Source organism: Strongyloides ratti, scaffold srae_chrx_scaffold0000002 (assembly GCF_001040885.1).
Source record: "Strongyloides ratti genome assembly S_ratti_ED321, scaffold srae_chrx_scaffold0000002".
In the NCBI taxonomy this organism is placed as follows: Eukaryota; Metazoa; Nematoda; class Chromadorea; order Rhabditida; family Strongyloididae; genus Strongyloides; species Strongyloides ratti.
In genome coordinates, this window is record NW_020171510.1 from 3,541,744 (window position 1) to 3,555,880 (window position 14,137).

General features: G+C 20.0%; 4 protein-coding genes across 4 annotated transcripts; 3 read left to right on the forward strand and 1 right to left on the reverse strand.

The window, feature by feature from the left end:
• Nucleotides 1-820: 820 nt before the first annotated feature.
• SRAE_X000176000 (BcDNA.LD19727) lies at nucleotides 821-2,499 on the forward strand (the record flags this gene model as incomplete). The annotated part of the gene is made up of 5 exons (XM_024652618.1): nucleotides 821-877; nucleotides 938-1,222; nucleotides 1,310-1,411; nucleotides 2,083-2,292; nucleotides 2,347-2,499. 5 exons carry the CDS (start codon nucleotides 821-823, stop codon nucleotides 2,497-2,499), a joined length of 807 nt encoding a protein of 268 aa, XP_024499230.1.
• A 3,645-nt stretch (nucleotides 2,500-6,144) lies between these two features.
• Nucleotides 6,145-7,560, forward strand: SRAE_X000176100 (G protein-coupled receptor, rhodopsin-like family and GPCR, rhodopsin-like, 7TM domain-containing protein; the record flags this gene model as incomplete). Its single annotated transcript, XM_024652629.1, has 3 exons — nucleotides 6,145-6,243; nucleotides 6,302-6,418; nucleotides 6,457-7,560. 3 exons carry the CDS (start codon nucleotides 6,145-6,147, stop codon nucleotides 7,558-7,560), a joined length of 1,320 nt encoding a protein of 439 aa, XP_024499231.1.
• Nucleotides 7,561-8,342: 782 nt separating this feature from the next.
• SRAE_X000176200 (F-actin-capping protein subunit beta) lies at nucleotides 8,343-9,219 on the forward strand (the record flags this gene model as incomplete). Its single annotated transcript, XM_024652640.1, has 2 exons — nucleotides 8,343-8,557; nucleotides 8,598-9,219. The coding sequence occupies 2 exons, from the start codon at nucleotides 8,343-8,345 to the stop codon at nucleotides 9,217-9,219; spliced, it is 837 nt and encodes a 278-aa protein (XP_024499232.1).
• A 263-nt stretch (nucleotides 9,220-9,482) lies between these two features.
• SRAE_X000176300 (Protein tincar) lies at nucleotides 9,483-12,170 on the reverse strand (the record flags this gene model as incomplete). The annotated part of the gene is made up of 4 exons (XM_024652651.1): nucleotides 9,483-9,842; nucleotides 9,896-10,582; nucleotides 10,640-10,747; nucleotides 10,797-12,170. The coding sequence occupies 4 exons, from the start codon at nucleotides 12,168-12,170 to the stop codon at nucleotides 9,483-9,485; spliced, it is 2,529 nt and encodes an 842-aa protein (XP_024499233.1).
• Nucleotides 12,171-14,137: the final 1,967 nt, after the last annotated feature.

The following is a 14,137-nucleotide window of genomic DNA, read 5'->3' on the forward strand; positions in this document are numbered from 1 at the left end:
GAATGAAATTAATTTTCATCACAATTACACTTTTAATTCTTTATCAAAAGATAAATATGTCATTTGTTTTATGGCAAATAATTGTTATAATATCATATTTCATTATGATTTAACAATATACAAAAATTTCATATTAAATTACAAAGAAAAAGAAATATTGAAAAATTATTAATTTTATCCTTAATGAAAATAATTAATTTTTTTTTTTGACTTTATAAAAAATACTAAAGATAGTCAAAATTTTAATTATTATAAATGTTTTATACTTATAATTTTTTAAATAAATCTACTATTTTATGTAAAAAAATATGATAGTATATAGATAAGCTTTCTATTTATAGCTATTAAATAATATTTTTTTTTAATAAGGAAAAAAAAAATTTATCATACTCTTCTTATTAATTGATCATTAAATTAAAAAGTGCCTATTATTCACTTATTATCATCTTTGTTATTAAATGAAAACAAATCTTTTACTTTTCGTCATTATAACTTTAAAGTAATCATAATGAATATATATATATATTTATATATATCTTACAATAGGGTCATCATTATTTGACTAACAATAAATAGACCTTTAAATTTATTTAAATTCGTACTGGTCCACAATTGCCGTTTTGTCAGAACACCTTCTTTTTATTCCTCTTTACTCATTTACCGGTAATTGATTGATTGATAACACATACATATTATACATAAAACTAGCATAACAAATAAATTTATCTGTGGTTATATAAATTTTATTAATATTTTCTATCTTTATTAAAATTTATGTCTTCTTAATGAAATATATATAATTTATATATTTTTTTTAAATATGTCAAGAAAAACAGCTCTACGAAGTTGTATGCTTATATATAATATAATTTTTTGGGTAAGAAAATATATAATATTAATGTAGAAAAGACAAAAACGACAACTTTTTTATTTATAGTTAAGTGGTTGTGTTTTGATATTCCTTGGATTGTGGATGATTTTAGATCCAAGAAGAAACTATATATTGGATTTAGTTGACTTTTCTGAAGATGATCCTTTACTTCGTTTCGCAGCTTACATTGCAATTATTAGTGGTATTGGAACTATATTTATTGGTTTTATGTCATGTTGTGGTGCAATACAAGCAGAAAGATGTATGATATTAACCTTTATTATATTTATATTACTTTTATTTTTTTCTGAATTAACAATTGGTGTATTAGGAGTTATATATAAAGAAAAGGTTAGATATAATTTATATGTTTAATGAATGATAAGTAAAAAAAAAAATTGTTAAATGTCTGCTATTGTATTATTAAAATTATTATAGTTTTCAGGAAGTGAAATGCGTAGTTATATAACAAATATGTCCCATAATCGTTATTATCGTGATAAATGGGTTACACCATTATTAGATACGATACAATTTTATGTAAGTGTGAATTAATCATAATGACAGAATGATCGTATGCATGAGACTAATAATATATATGTTAATTTTATAATGTAAGATTTTATCATAATATTCAGATTATTTCAATGCAATATAAAGTACATATGAAATACTTAATAAATAAAAAATATGGTATTAACAAAGATAACTACCAAAATTATAAAATTACAGAATTAATTGATAAAATTCAACTTAATGTAGGTATTATATAAAAAAAAAATTATATATATATTTAAAAATATTTATTATATATCTTAGTTAGGATGTTGTGGTATAGATAATCGTGATGATTGGAATATGACAGAATGGAGAAAAAATCAAAGTAATCAAATTAACAAAAATTTAACATATTTTGATTCACAAAGTTGGCGAAGTCATAAAATTAAAAGAAGAATTTCAAGTAGAATGTTTTTAGTTCCAATATCATGTTGTAAAGGAAGAACACATATTTTATCACAATTTGTACCATTAAGTTATATGAGATGTCAAAGTTCTAGTAATTCAAATTGGGTTTATACAATGGTTTGTTTAAAAATCAAAAATATTAAAAATAACATAATTTTAATTATATTAATTTATTAGAAAGCATGCGATCATTTTGTCTCTTTTTTTTTATTAAAATATTTTATATATTAAACTTTAATTTTTAGCAAGAGTGTTGTGGAGGTAATGGTCCCAAAGATTACCAAAATTCATTTTGGTATATTACTAACACTGAAAGAGGAACAAGATCTTTTGTTCCATATTCATGTTGTAAACAATCACAAGATGGTCGTGCATGGCATTTAATACCTACTGATCCTATGTGTATCACTTATCCATATTTTTCACAAGCATTTAATAATTCAATTAACATCGAGGTTTTTTTTTTTAATATTATTATAAAAAAAATTGTCATAATATATTTTTTATAGGGATGCCATAAAAAATTAAAAGAATGGTTTGATGAACAATCTATAATTTTTATGGGAATTGGATTTAGTTTTGCTGGATTGCAAATGATTGGTCTCATTATAGCTACAGTACTTTGGCACAATTTGGATGATTACAGATTTATACAAGCTTGATAAAAATCATTATTAAAAAAAAATGTTTATATGAAATAAAATATATAATATCTAATTTATCATAATGATAAAGAGTGGATAGGAATTAAACAAATATTCTTTTAAAAATAATTACTTATTTCTAATAAAAAGAGTATGATATTATAATATATGACGTAATATAAACATTAATCATATCATTTGATATTATTAAATAAATTATCATTTAATGACAATTTGTTATTTAAAAAAATTTAATCCATTAATTTTTATTATAAAATTAATATGAAAAAAAATTAGCAAATGTGATGTTTAAAATAATAAAACTTATATCCGTTTTGAATAATAATTTAGTTTTATTCATCAATTAAAAAGATGTTTATTATTATTTTTTGCATACTGAGGTATTATTTTTAATCCGCCAATTTTAAAAATTTACCACCATAATATAAATTAACTGTAAAACATTAAAAACTAAAACTAAGCATTATATTAAAAAACTTCTAAATATTATCATTATATAATAATTAATTTTATCAAAAAAAAAGTTGAAAATAATAATATTTATAGTCAACATATTATTTCATCAAAATAGTATCATTGAATTTTTTTTCTTATTTAATTACAATGAAAAATATTTTTATTTTTAATTCATGTATATATGATATATAATTAAAATATATAAGTTTTTTTCAATATATAAAAATTTAAAAAGGGATTTCTTTAAAAGGTTAAAAATTCTTGTTTATTTATTAGAATTTTTAAAAGCATAAGAAAATTAATGTTTGAAATTATAATGGATGTAGTTTAAAAATAATCTCTGGATTTTTAATGATATATTAATTAATATTAAATAGAGAAAATTTAAGAAAAAAATTTTAATTATAGTTAAACTTTGATTTAATGATCTTATCAAAAATAAATATCTTTTAATAAATTATAATAAAAAGATAATGTTAAAAGATTAAAAGAATTATTAAAAAATTATTTTTATTAAAGATTAAAGTAAATAAATATGATGAAGAAATATAAAGAATTTTGTATATATTGTGGAAAAAACTAAAAATTTTGTTCAAAAATGAAAAAAGATATATTACTTTTAGAATAAATGTAAATACTTTTTTTTTGTTCAATTGAATATAGTATCAAACAATTAAAGTTTTTTTTATAAAAAAAATATTTTTATTCTTTTTCATATATATTATTAATAATTAATTGTTTATTTCGAAAATGTTAAAGTAATTTGCAATCTGAATTAAGTTTTTAGACATATGAATTAAAAAAACTTTCTTTATATATTCAATTTTTCAAAAAAAATTTTTAAATCAAAAACGTTTATTTTTAATGGAACAAATTAAAATAATTAAAATTGAAAAAAAGTATATCAACCTTTGATCAGCCATAAAATTTTAATATCAATGTTTCGTCAATACCTATGTCAAGATATTAAAAAATTTGTCTAAATAATTGTTGAATCAATCGTTTTTAATTGTTAATATATGATTCATAATGTTTACAATTAAACATTTTTCATTTAAATCGTAAATACTCATGTATCATAAATGTTTTTTTTTTTAATTTCAAGAAATAAATATTTTAAAGTGTTTAAATAAAATGTTTTATAAGTGATGGTAAAGTAATAATTTAAATTTTTTAAATTAGAAAAATTTTAAAATAAATTATCTTAAATAAATTGTATTTCTTGATAAAAATTTTTTTTGTAATAAGTCTTATTATGTTTGTAAATAATTTATAAAAATTGATGTTGTTTGTAAATAAATTAATAAGTAATAAAAAATAATTCTATAATTCTTGATCTTCTAATGAAATGTATATTAATATGATATTTATGAATAAAATAAATTCCTATATTTTAAATTTATTTATATGATATTTTATTGCTTTTTTTAAAAAAAGTTATGTAATATTTTTAAGAAGTTCTTATCATTATCAAAATATTTTAAAAATTATGTTTTAAACAAATGGTATTTCCAAAGACGATTGGTTTAAGTTTAATCTTCTTATAAACTAAAGTCAAAGATTTTGGACATTATAATATATAACAAAATATTTTATCATATATAGTATTTGTGATAAGAAAAAAAGTAATATATTTAAATATTTGTCAATTCTCTTAAAGCAGGAAATAAAAAAAATTCAAATTCCAATTAAATAGTATTTAGTTTTAAAATGTTTCTTTGCCTATTATTTCATTAAATTATTTGTTAAAGATTTTAACATATAGTTTATTTATTCTATAAAATTTTTTTTAAAAATATTTGTTCTTTTTATTTATTCTTTTGAAAGAAATATAATTTTAAATATTTTTTTATGGCAAAAATCATTTTTATATGACATCAATATGATTTGACATTGTAAATAAAACCATATGGTATAAAATAAAATAATAAATTTTTTTTAGTTTAATTGATACAATCTTTATGGTTTTTATAAGTATTGTCAAACAGTTAAATATATTGAAAAAAAAATGTTCCATAATATTACTAGTGAAATAAAAAAAACTAGATTTATTTTATAGTAAATTATTTTAAACTATAATCAGAAATAGATTATTCTCTTATTATAAAACTTTTTTTTTTAATTTTTTAATTATCTTTTATTGTTAGAAATAAAATAATTTATGTATATTATTATGATAAATTTGAAATACCAATGACATAACACTATTAGTTTATTGTTAATGTACTCAAAAACGAATATTTGTCATATGTCATAATTTTATTATTAATCAAATTAATACTTAAAACATATATATTTATTGACAAAAATATTAATCTATTTTGTATTAAAATAAATTTGTGTAATATACCATGCTTATTAAAATTAAAATTACAAATTAATTATTTTTTTTTAATTGTTAAATACATTAGTATATATTTATTAAGTAACAATTTTTATATTTAAATATCATATACTTTTATTATCATTTTATTATCATTTTATTATAAAATGTTTTCTAATTATTGTAAAATGAAATACTTGTGTATTAACAATACCCAAAAATGTCGTTATAAAGGGTTTTTCTAGAAATTATATTATTTCAATTTTTATTATTTTTCTTTTAAAATCTAAATATTTGTCTTGATGTATTTTAAGAATTTTCATATTTACTTATTGTCATTGTTCTCCTATACAATCTTTTAATATTTCCAAGTAATAAGAGTTATTTGATTCTTTTACGTCATTTTGTTAAAATTTATTAAATACATCAAACTGTAATAGTGTAGGGCAAATGTTATTTATTATATTTATGATATAAAAATTTTTCTTTTTAACAGTTTCTTTAATGTCTATTAAAAAAATTTATTATTTTATTATTTATCTATACATATAATATATAATAATAAATATAAAATTCAATAATCATGAAATACTTAATTTTATATGAAAAAAAAGTAATCATTTTGCCTTTTTTGTATATTTTTTATAAAAACTTTTTACATTAATTCAATTATATTTAATTTTCCATTTTCTATTCTTTATTTAATTTTCTAATTATTTGTTAACTTTTATTATATCCACATAAATCTTCAATTTATAAAGATAACATTTTCTTAAAAACTAATTATTGACATATGTTTTAGGGATAAAAAAAATTTTTTTAAATTAAAATGAAAATTTTATAATTTTGTGTGCTAATAAAGTATGAATTACCATTCATTTTGTTCAAATATTATTTCTAATGAATCAGTAAAAGTTTATCATGATTTGGAAAGTGTTAAGATTACATTTAAAAATTCTGTTGTAAGTTATATATCTATATTATTTTTTTTATAAATAAAAAATTAATTTATAAATGTAGATTGCACTATGTTGTTTAGGAATTTTTGGATCTATTTTAAATATATTTACATTAAGAAGTCCATCATTACAAACTGTTCCATTTATGTACATCAGATCTTTAGCTTTATTTGATTTGGTAAGAATATATTTAATTTTATAAAAAATATTTTTTAGATAGCATTAAGTGCTGTACTTGTTCATTTTGTAATAATAAGTATTAAACATCCAAATGCTATAATTAATTTTTATAGATCTCATGTTGAGGATGTTTTTATAAATTCATTTTTTGCAGCTGGTCTTTATTGTGCTGTAATGCTATCAATAGAACGTTACTCATTAATTACTAATCCATATAAACAAAGATTATTTAAACCAGAAAAAAATGCAATATTAAAAATATTTTCTGTATTATTATTTGCATTTTTATTACATCTTCCAATAGCATGGCAACACTCTATCAAGTATGATTCAATGGGTAATTACATAAAAGGAAATAATCAAGAATTATTATGTCAAGAACCACATTGGATGATATTTACATATTATAAAATAGGAAGAGAATTTATTCGAGGAGGATGTGTTATTGTATTAATAGCACTTAATATGATAATCGCAGGAAAATTAAAAATTGTTCAAAGAAATCGTGAAGATTTAGTTAAAAGATGTAGTAATGTTGGACTAGTAATATGTACAAATTCATCATTTGCCATTAATGGATCTATAAGTGAAATAAATAAAAAAAAAGAATTATCACCATTAATAAAATCATTTGTTGAAAGAAAAGTTACAACATTAATGTTTTCTATATGTTTAATATATGCATTAGGAAATTTACCTCAAATGGCCGTAATGCTTTTGCAAAATGAACAAATGGAAACGCAATATTCATTTCAGGTGTTTCGTTATATTGCAAATTCAATGGAAGTTTTAAATCATTGTCTTAATTTTTATATATTTTGTATGGCATCAAGTGAATTTAAACGCGCATTTTTAAATCATTGTCTTGGAATTAAAGAACTTCTAAAAAAATTCCCCTTATGCAGGTCATTTTTTAAAACACAATGTTATATAAATTCAACAACAAATATTCCTGATATTGTCACAACAAGCCCAGATATTCGTATTGGTTATGTAAAAGAAGATTGTAAACTTATTGATGAAAGTTCATGTCAATTGACAATAAAAAGTGAACAAGAAAAAAATGATGAGGTAAAAAATATTATTATTTATTCAAAGACAGATCATTATAATAAAAATAATCAAGAAAATTGTTTATAAAAAAAAAGCATCATAATTTAAAAACCCAAATATTTTTGTAATGTAAATGATTTATTTAATATTTTATCAATTTCATTTTATTTTATTATTTAAAAAAGAATAATATAATATTCTATTAAACATATTATTATAAATGTTAATGTAAATTTAATTACTTAAAGTACTTTTCTTTTTTATAAATAAAAATTTTTATTCTATTTATTTGAAAGATAATTTACAAATTTTAGTATAATATAATGTTATATAAATTTTTATTTTGATGATAAAAATATTATACTTTGATACTATTTAACTCATATTACTTATTAAACTGTTAAATCAATATTACTTTTGAATTTTTAAATATGTCACTAATTGAATATCGCTGATATTATTTGTTCACTTTAAGTCTTTCTCAATTGACAAAAGAAAATTATTTCTTCACTCTTTCAGCGACATTTTTGGTTTATTGTCTATTGACTAATGTTAAGTTTAAGAGAAGAGAAGTGCGTCATCGATTTTGGTTGTTTTTATTTTATACTTATCTTCATCATTATTTTTTGTATCTATATATGTATAAATATTACATTTTTACTTTAACTATATTATTAATATTTATATAGTATTTTAATATCATTAAAAAAATAGTTATATTATTAGATGATTTCTTTAAAATACTTTTTTTTTGTTAATCATTATCTATATAAATTATATTATTTATAATGAATATTTTTTGATATTTTATTTATAAAATTTTATATGATTTTAGGAATTATTACCATTATTTGAATTTATCTATCAAAATGACAAATACTCCATTGGATTTTAGTCTTGATCTTATGCGTCGTTTACCTCCAAATAAGTTAGAAGAAAATCTTGGAGATGTCATAAGTCTTTGTCCTGATATTACTGAAGATCTTTTGTCATCAGTTGATCAACCATTAAAAATTAAAATTGATCCAATCACTAAAAAAGAATATCTTATTTGTGATTACAATCGTGATGGTGATAGTTACAGGTAAATAAAAATTGTCACGAAAATATTAAAATATATTTAGATGCCCATGGAGTAACAAATATGATCCACCACTTGAAGATGGTAATTTACCATCTGATGAGTTAAGAAATTTAGAAATTGAAATGAATGCTGCCTTTGAAGTTTACAAAGATTTGTATTATCATGGTGGTGTTAGTAGTGTATATCTGTGGGATGCTGAACATGGTTTTGCCGGAATTATTCTTTTTAAGAAAAAAAATGCCGGTGGTATACTACAAAACGGGTCTTGGGATTCGATTCATGTCATTCAAGCAATTGAACGAAGTGCTCGTCAATATTCTTACAAAATAATTTCAACTGTTTTGTTATGGTTTGAAACTAACTCAGAAAATGGTGAAATGTCAATGGGTGGATCATACACTCGTAACATTGACCATACTTTTATTTTTAGTGAAGACACAACACAATTATCATGTATTGGAAAATTAATTGAAGATCAAGAAAATAAAATTCGTGATTTGTTAAAGAATGTCTATTTTTCCAAGACAAGTAATATTATTGGAGAATTACGTCAATCATATGATAGAATAAATGATGAAACAAAACAAGAATTTATTAGTGAACTTAGTTCTAATCTTCATACTCGCAAAAATCCAACCCCACTTGGAAGCGCTGAAAGATAATTGTTATTTATGCTTAATTTTCTTTTCATTTGAAATATTTTTATGCTTTATTATATATTATCAATTATCTTTAATCTTATCCTAAAATTAATGGCTTCTCTGCTTTTTTTTTCTATGGCTTTTTGTAAACCTTAATTTTTTTTCGATTATCAATATCAAATTACTAACTTAATAAAATATTAATTAGTAGTATATTTTTTTTTATACAATAAACAATATGTAATACAACAAAAATATATTTATATATTGTATTATATGGTAAGTTATACAATACTTGTTGCGTATTCATTTTTTCCGTTATAGATATTTTCTTCTTTATTTTGTTGAGATTCACCTAAGTTTATTTTTCGTGATTTTGTATTTTCTGGTATTTGACCATAAAAATTTGAATCATACTTATCATCAATTTTTTTAAAAGAACTATTAGATTGATCTTTTGGTTGATTATTTGATACCATTTTATTATAACCATAATTTCCATAATTAATATCGCGACTAATGTATTGTGTTGGTTGTTGTACATAAGTAGAATTTTCTAAAGATTTATTTGTTAATATCTCACCATATATACCGGAATGTGAATTTTTTGTTATCGGTTGTGGAGTTAAAATTTTATTATTATTCTGTAAATGAAATCAAAAAATTTTTTTTAATAAATTTTTTAATTTATACTTACATTAGACTCTTTATTAATACCATATTGTGCTGATTGTTTATTAGGAATTAAATTAATTTGTCTACTACTTAATGGTAAAGGTGGATTTCTATTATATGTACCATAAATTGAAGCACCTTGTAATTTTGGATCAAGTTGTTGTCGTTGACGATTTGGTGAATATCTTATACTTTGAATTTGACGATCTGGTATAACACCATATTGTTGATTTTTCATCATTGATTGGTGATTTCTTATTGTTCCAATATCATCATTTGTCATTCCCATTAATCCACGAGGTGATCTTTGTAATGTTCCAAAGGTATTAACAAAATTACGATCTTTTGAATCATTTGAAGATATAAAAGTATTTGGTTTTATTGTATTATATGTTGATGATGCCATACCTAATTGATAATTATTTAAATTTTTCATTTGATCTTTAGCTGGAGACATTCGAACATGTGTTGCAATTAATGGTCCATTATTTAATTGTACTTGAGATCCTGAACGAGATCCATATAAATTTTGTTGATTAAAATCATAATTTCTATGTAATGGTAATGGTGAAGGTCTATCAGATTCCATTACCCGTTTAACAATTGGTGATGTTTTATATTTTGGAACAATCATTCCATTTTCTACTTTATTTTTATGAACTAAACTTATAATAGATTGTTTCATAACTACATCATTTGTCAAATACATCTAAATAAATAAATAAAATATATATATATATATATAATAATTTATATACAATCTTACATAGTCTCCTTGCATTATTAACATTGAATTTTTTAATCTTGAAGATAATGTTCTTTTATCTTGAGATTCATTTTCCTCATTTGAAAGATTAAGTACTTTTTGTGCATTCTAAATATATTTTATTAACTAATTAAAAAGAATTTTTTTTTTATAATACCTGAAGATTGATTATTTCATTGACTGGATGAGTTACTTTAAATTGCCAATTTTTTCTTAATGTTAAAATAAGCCAAAGAATAATCCAAATGAAAAGATATGCAACTCTTACTATAATACAATGTAAAAGAATAGTTTTATTTTCATATTGGTGAAGAATCATTAGTGCATAAATTGTTGGACATTGGCTAATTGCAGTTAATACAAGAACTAAAATTGCTAACATATGTGGTCCATAACCATCACAACATAATGTTGTATTAGATTCCTGAGATGTTGATAAATCTGAATTATTTGTAGTATAATATCCGTTTCCGCTAATTGTTGTTGAAAGTTTATTGTGTAATAAACTCATTTTTTCTTTTACTGACAATATGGATAGACGAAATTTTGACAATCCATATAAATGTAAAGCAACCGGAGCCAAAAGCATTATTATAATATCAAAAAGAAAAAGAAATATTAAACTAATGGGATGATAAAATATAAGATTTTTTGATGATGATATTGGTAAACCAATTGTTAATGGTCTTATATTATATCTATTTGTTTCTTGAATTCTATATAATATACTAAATGCTAAATAGCCATAAACAATTGTAATAGAATGAATAATCATAAATAATGAAAAAATAATTGAAAATGTTTCATTTGTTTTCCAAAATAATTTTGGATATCTTTGTGATAAAGCAAGAAGTGCAATTAAAAGATTAACAAATTCCAATGAAATTCCAAATAATTTTGTATGCATTAATACTGGAAGTAAATTTGGTGATATTGGAAAAAATGATAATTCTTCAGATGTTATTCTAAAACCTTGTAATCTTGTATCACCAACTGGTAAATTTAATGCTAATTGATTACTTCGTTTATATATAAAATCCATTTCAGTATGAATTATATCATTTGTATTAGCAAATCCAAAACGATACATTTGGGCAAGCATTATTTGTTGAGCTATCAATTGACAAAAAGCTATTGTTAAATGAAGTATTTGTGGAAATGGTAAAAAATTGCGATATATTTTTGTTATAAAATGAAATACATTACAACAACAAGATTTTAAATGTATATCAATTTTTTCGCATACTTTTAAAGTAATAAAACCAAGTTGTTCTCTATCACCAGTTAAATTTCCAGACTTAAAAAATCCAACAATAAAAAAAATCATTGTTAATGGAATACATGATGAATAAAGTATCATATAAGTTGTCAGCCATAATTTTGGGTATTGATGTTGAGGCCATTTAACATCTAAATATAATCGGTATCTTTCAAAACCCAAATATAGTAAATAAATTTGTAGAAGAATAATTCCAAAGGTATACCATATTGATGATAAAGAATTAAGTCGTATTTTAAATTTGCATCCCATTGAAAATAAATTTTTATTAAAAATAATTAGAATTTCATTATTATTAATAAAGTAAAAACAGATTCTTTTAATATAATTTTATAAATATAATAAATTTAAGAAATAAGTAAATTAAACTGAAAAGAGATAATAGGTAAGTTAAAAGTAAAAGAAAATGATGAGTCTCAAATCATTAATAATGAACAGATGCCATAAAACATTCTAAAAGATTGTTCTATTTTACAATCTTTCTCATTTAACAGAAATTAGTGATAATGTATTTAATAAAATAAACAGTAAAAAGAAAATTGAAGAATTTGATTTGAAATTAATTAGTATTCTTAAAATATATGTTGAAAAATTAAAAATAAATGTAAAGTGATGCGATATTAAAATGTTATTACAATATATTTTAAAAATAAATTCTCAACAATATCAGGTCAAAATGAGGAAAATTCTCATAAACATAATTTTAAAATTTTAATAATAAAGAGATATACAATGTAAGAAGCCTTCATATATAATTGATAAATATAAATAGATGTTGTAAATTAATTTTAAATATAAAATTTTAATGTTTTACAATTAAGTTAAAAATTTGTATTTTAATTTGAATGTGAGAAATAAATTAGCTTCAACTTATTTAGAAGTATTAAAGAACTTTAAATAATAAAAGATTACGATTAAACATTTTGAAAACACTTATAAAAGTACAATTGCTCACGCAAAAAGTTATAGGAATTATTAAATATATATATATATATATATAATAAATTAAATTACACCTATACTTTAAATGATTAAATTTCAATTACTATATAATGAGGTTAATAAATTATGAATGTGAGATGGCATTATATTTCTGATCATTAATAAAATATTTAAATAATAAAATATTTAGGATTTTAAGTAATTTGATATACAAAATTAAATGAAATTATATAAAAAGAAAATATTATAAAAGATTCTTATTTGTTTCTGAAATTTAATAAACAAATAAATAGTTGATATAATATATTGTTATAGTGACTTTTATTTACAAGTATCATTGTCAAAAACTATTTATAACAAACTTTTATATAAAAAAAAAATATTAATATCCATTTTAAAGATAACCTTTTAACTATTTATTTTTAGCACTTGCCATTGGGAAAAAGAGAATAAAATAACAATTATTTAAAAGATAATTGGAGGGGAAGTGATAAAATGTTACAAGAAGATTGTGTATATATTTTATTTTTATGTAAGTGATAATAGGACTAAAACTAATATAATAAAAATATATCAAACTGACAATGACCAAATAATAATACGAAATGTGAAACAAATAACAGATGGGCATTACGTATATATATATATATATATATTATATATATATGATTATATTAGAAAAAGAAAGTATATTTTGTAGATGTCCCAAGCATTATTCTGACATTTATACAGACCCGTATTTAGTATTATACATGTCCAATAAAATATCAATACGATGGCTTTGCATTAACAGTACCATTATATTTGTCATTCTATTTTTCCATCAAAAATTTTGGATATACAGATTGATGTCGCGCATAATAAGTGTCAATAATTTAAAGCATAGACTTTTTTCAATTTATATAATATTAGTTTATAAAGACAAAGAAAGGGCAAAAATTTATTAAAATATTGTATAGTAAAATAACATAGTTATATTTTGGTGAATAGAAATATTATATATATATATATATTTATATATTTACATAAAGAATAAAATAAAATATACATAATATGAACTATAATGATTTTAAAAAAAGAATTAATAAAGGAATAATAATAAATTTTTTTTTCTTATTAAAATAGTAAATAAATATTTTAAATTTCTTTTTAAAGTAAAAGTTATTTAAAATAATTATTTTTATTCTTTTAAGTGTACAAATATGGAAATAATTAACTAATTATTAGTTAATTGCTATAAAATATCTTTCAATACACTTTTCCATTGCTTAATATAT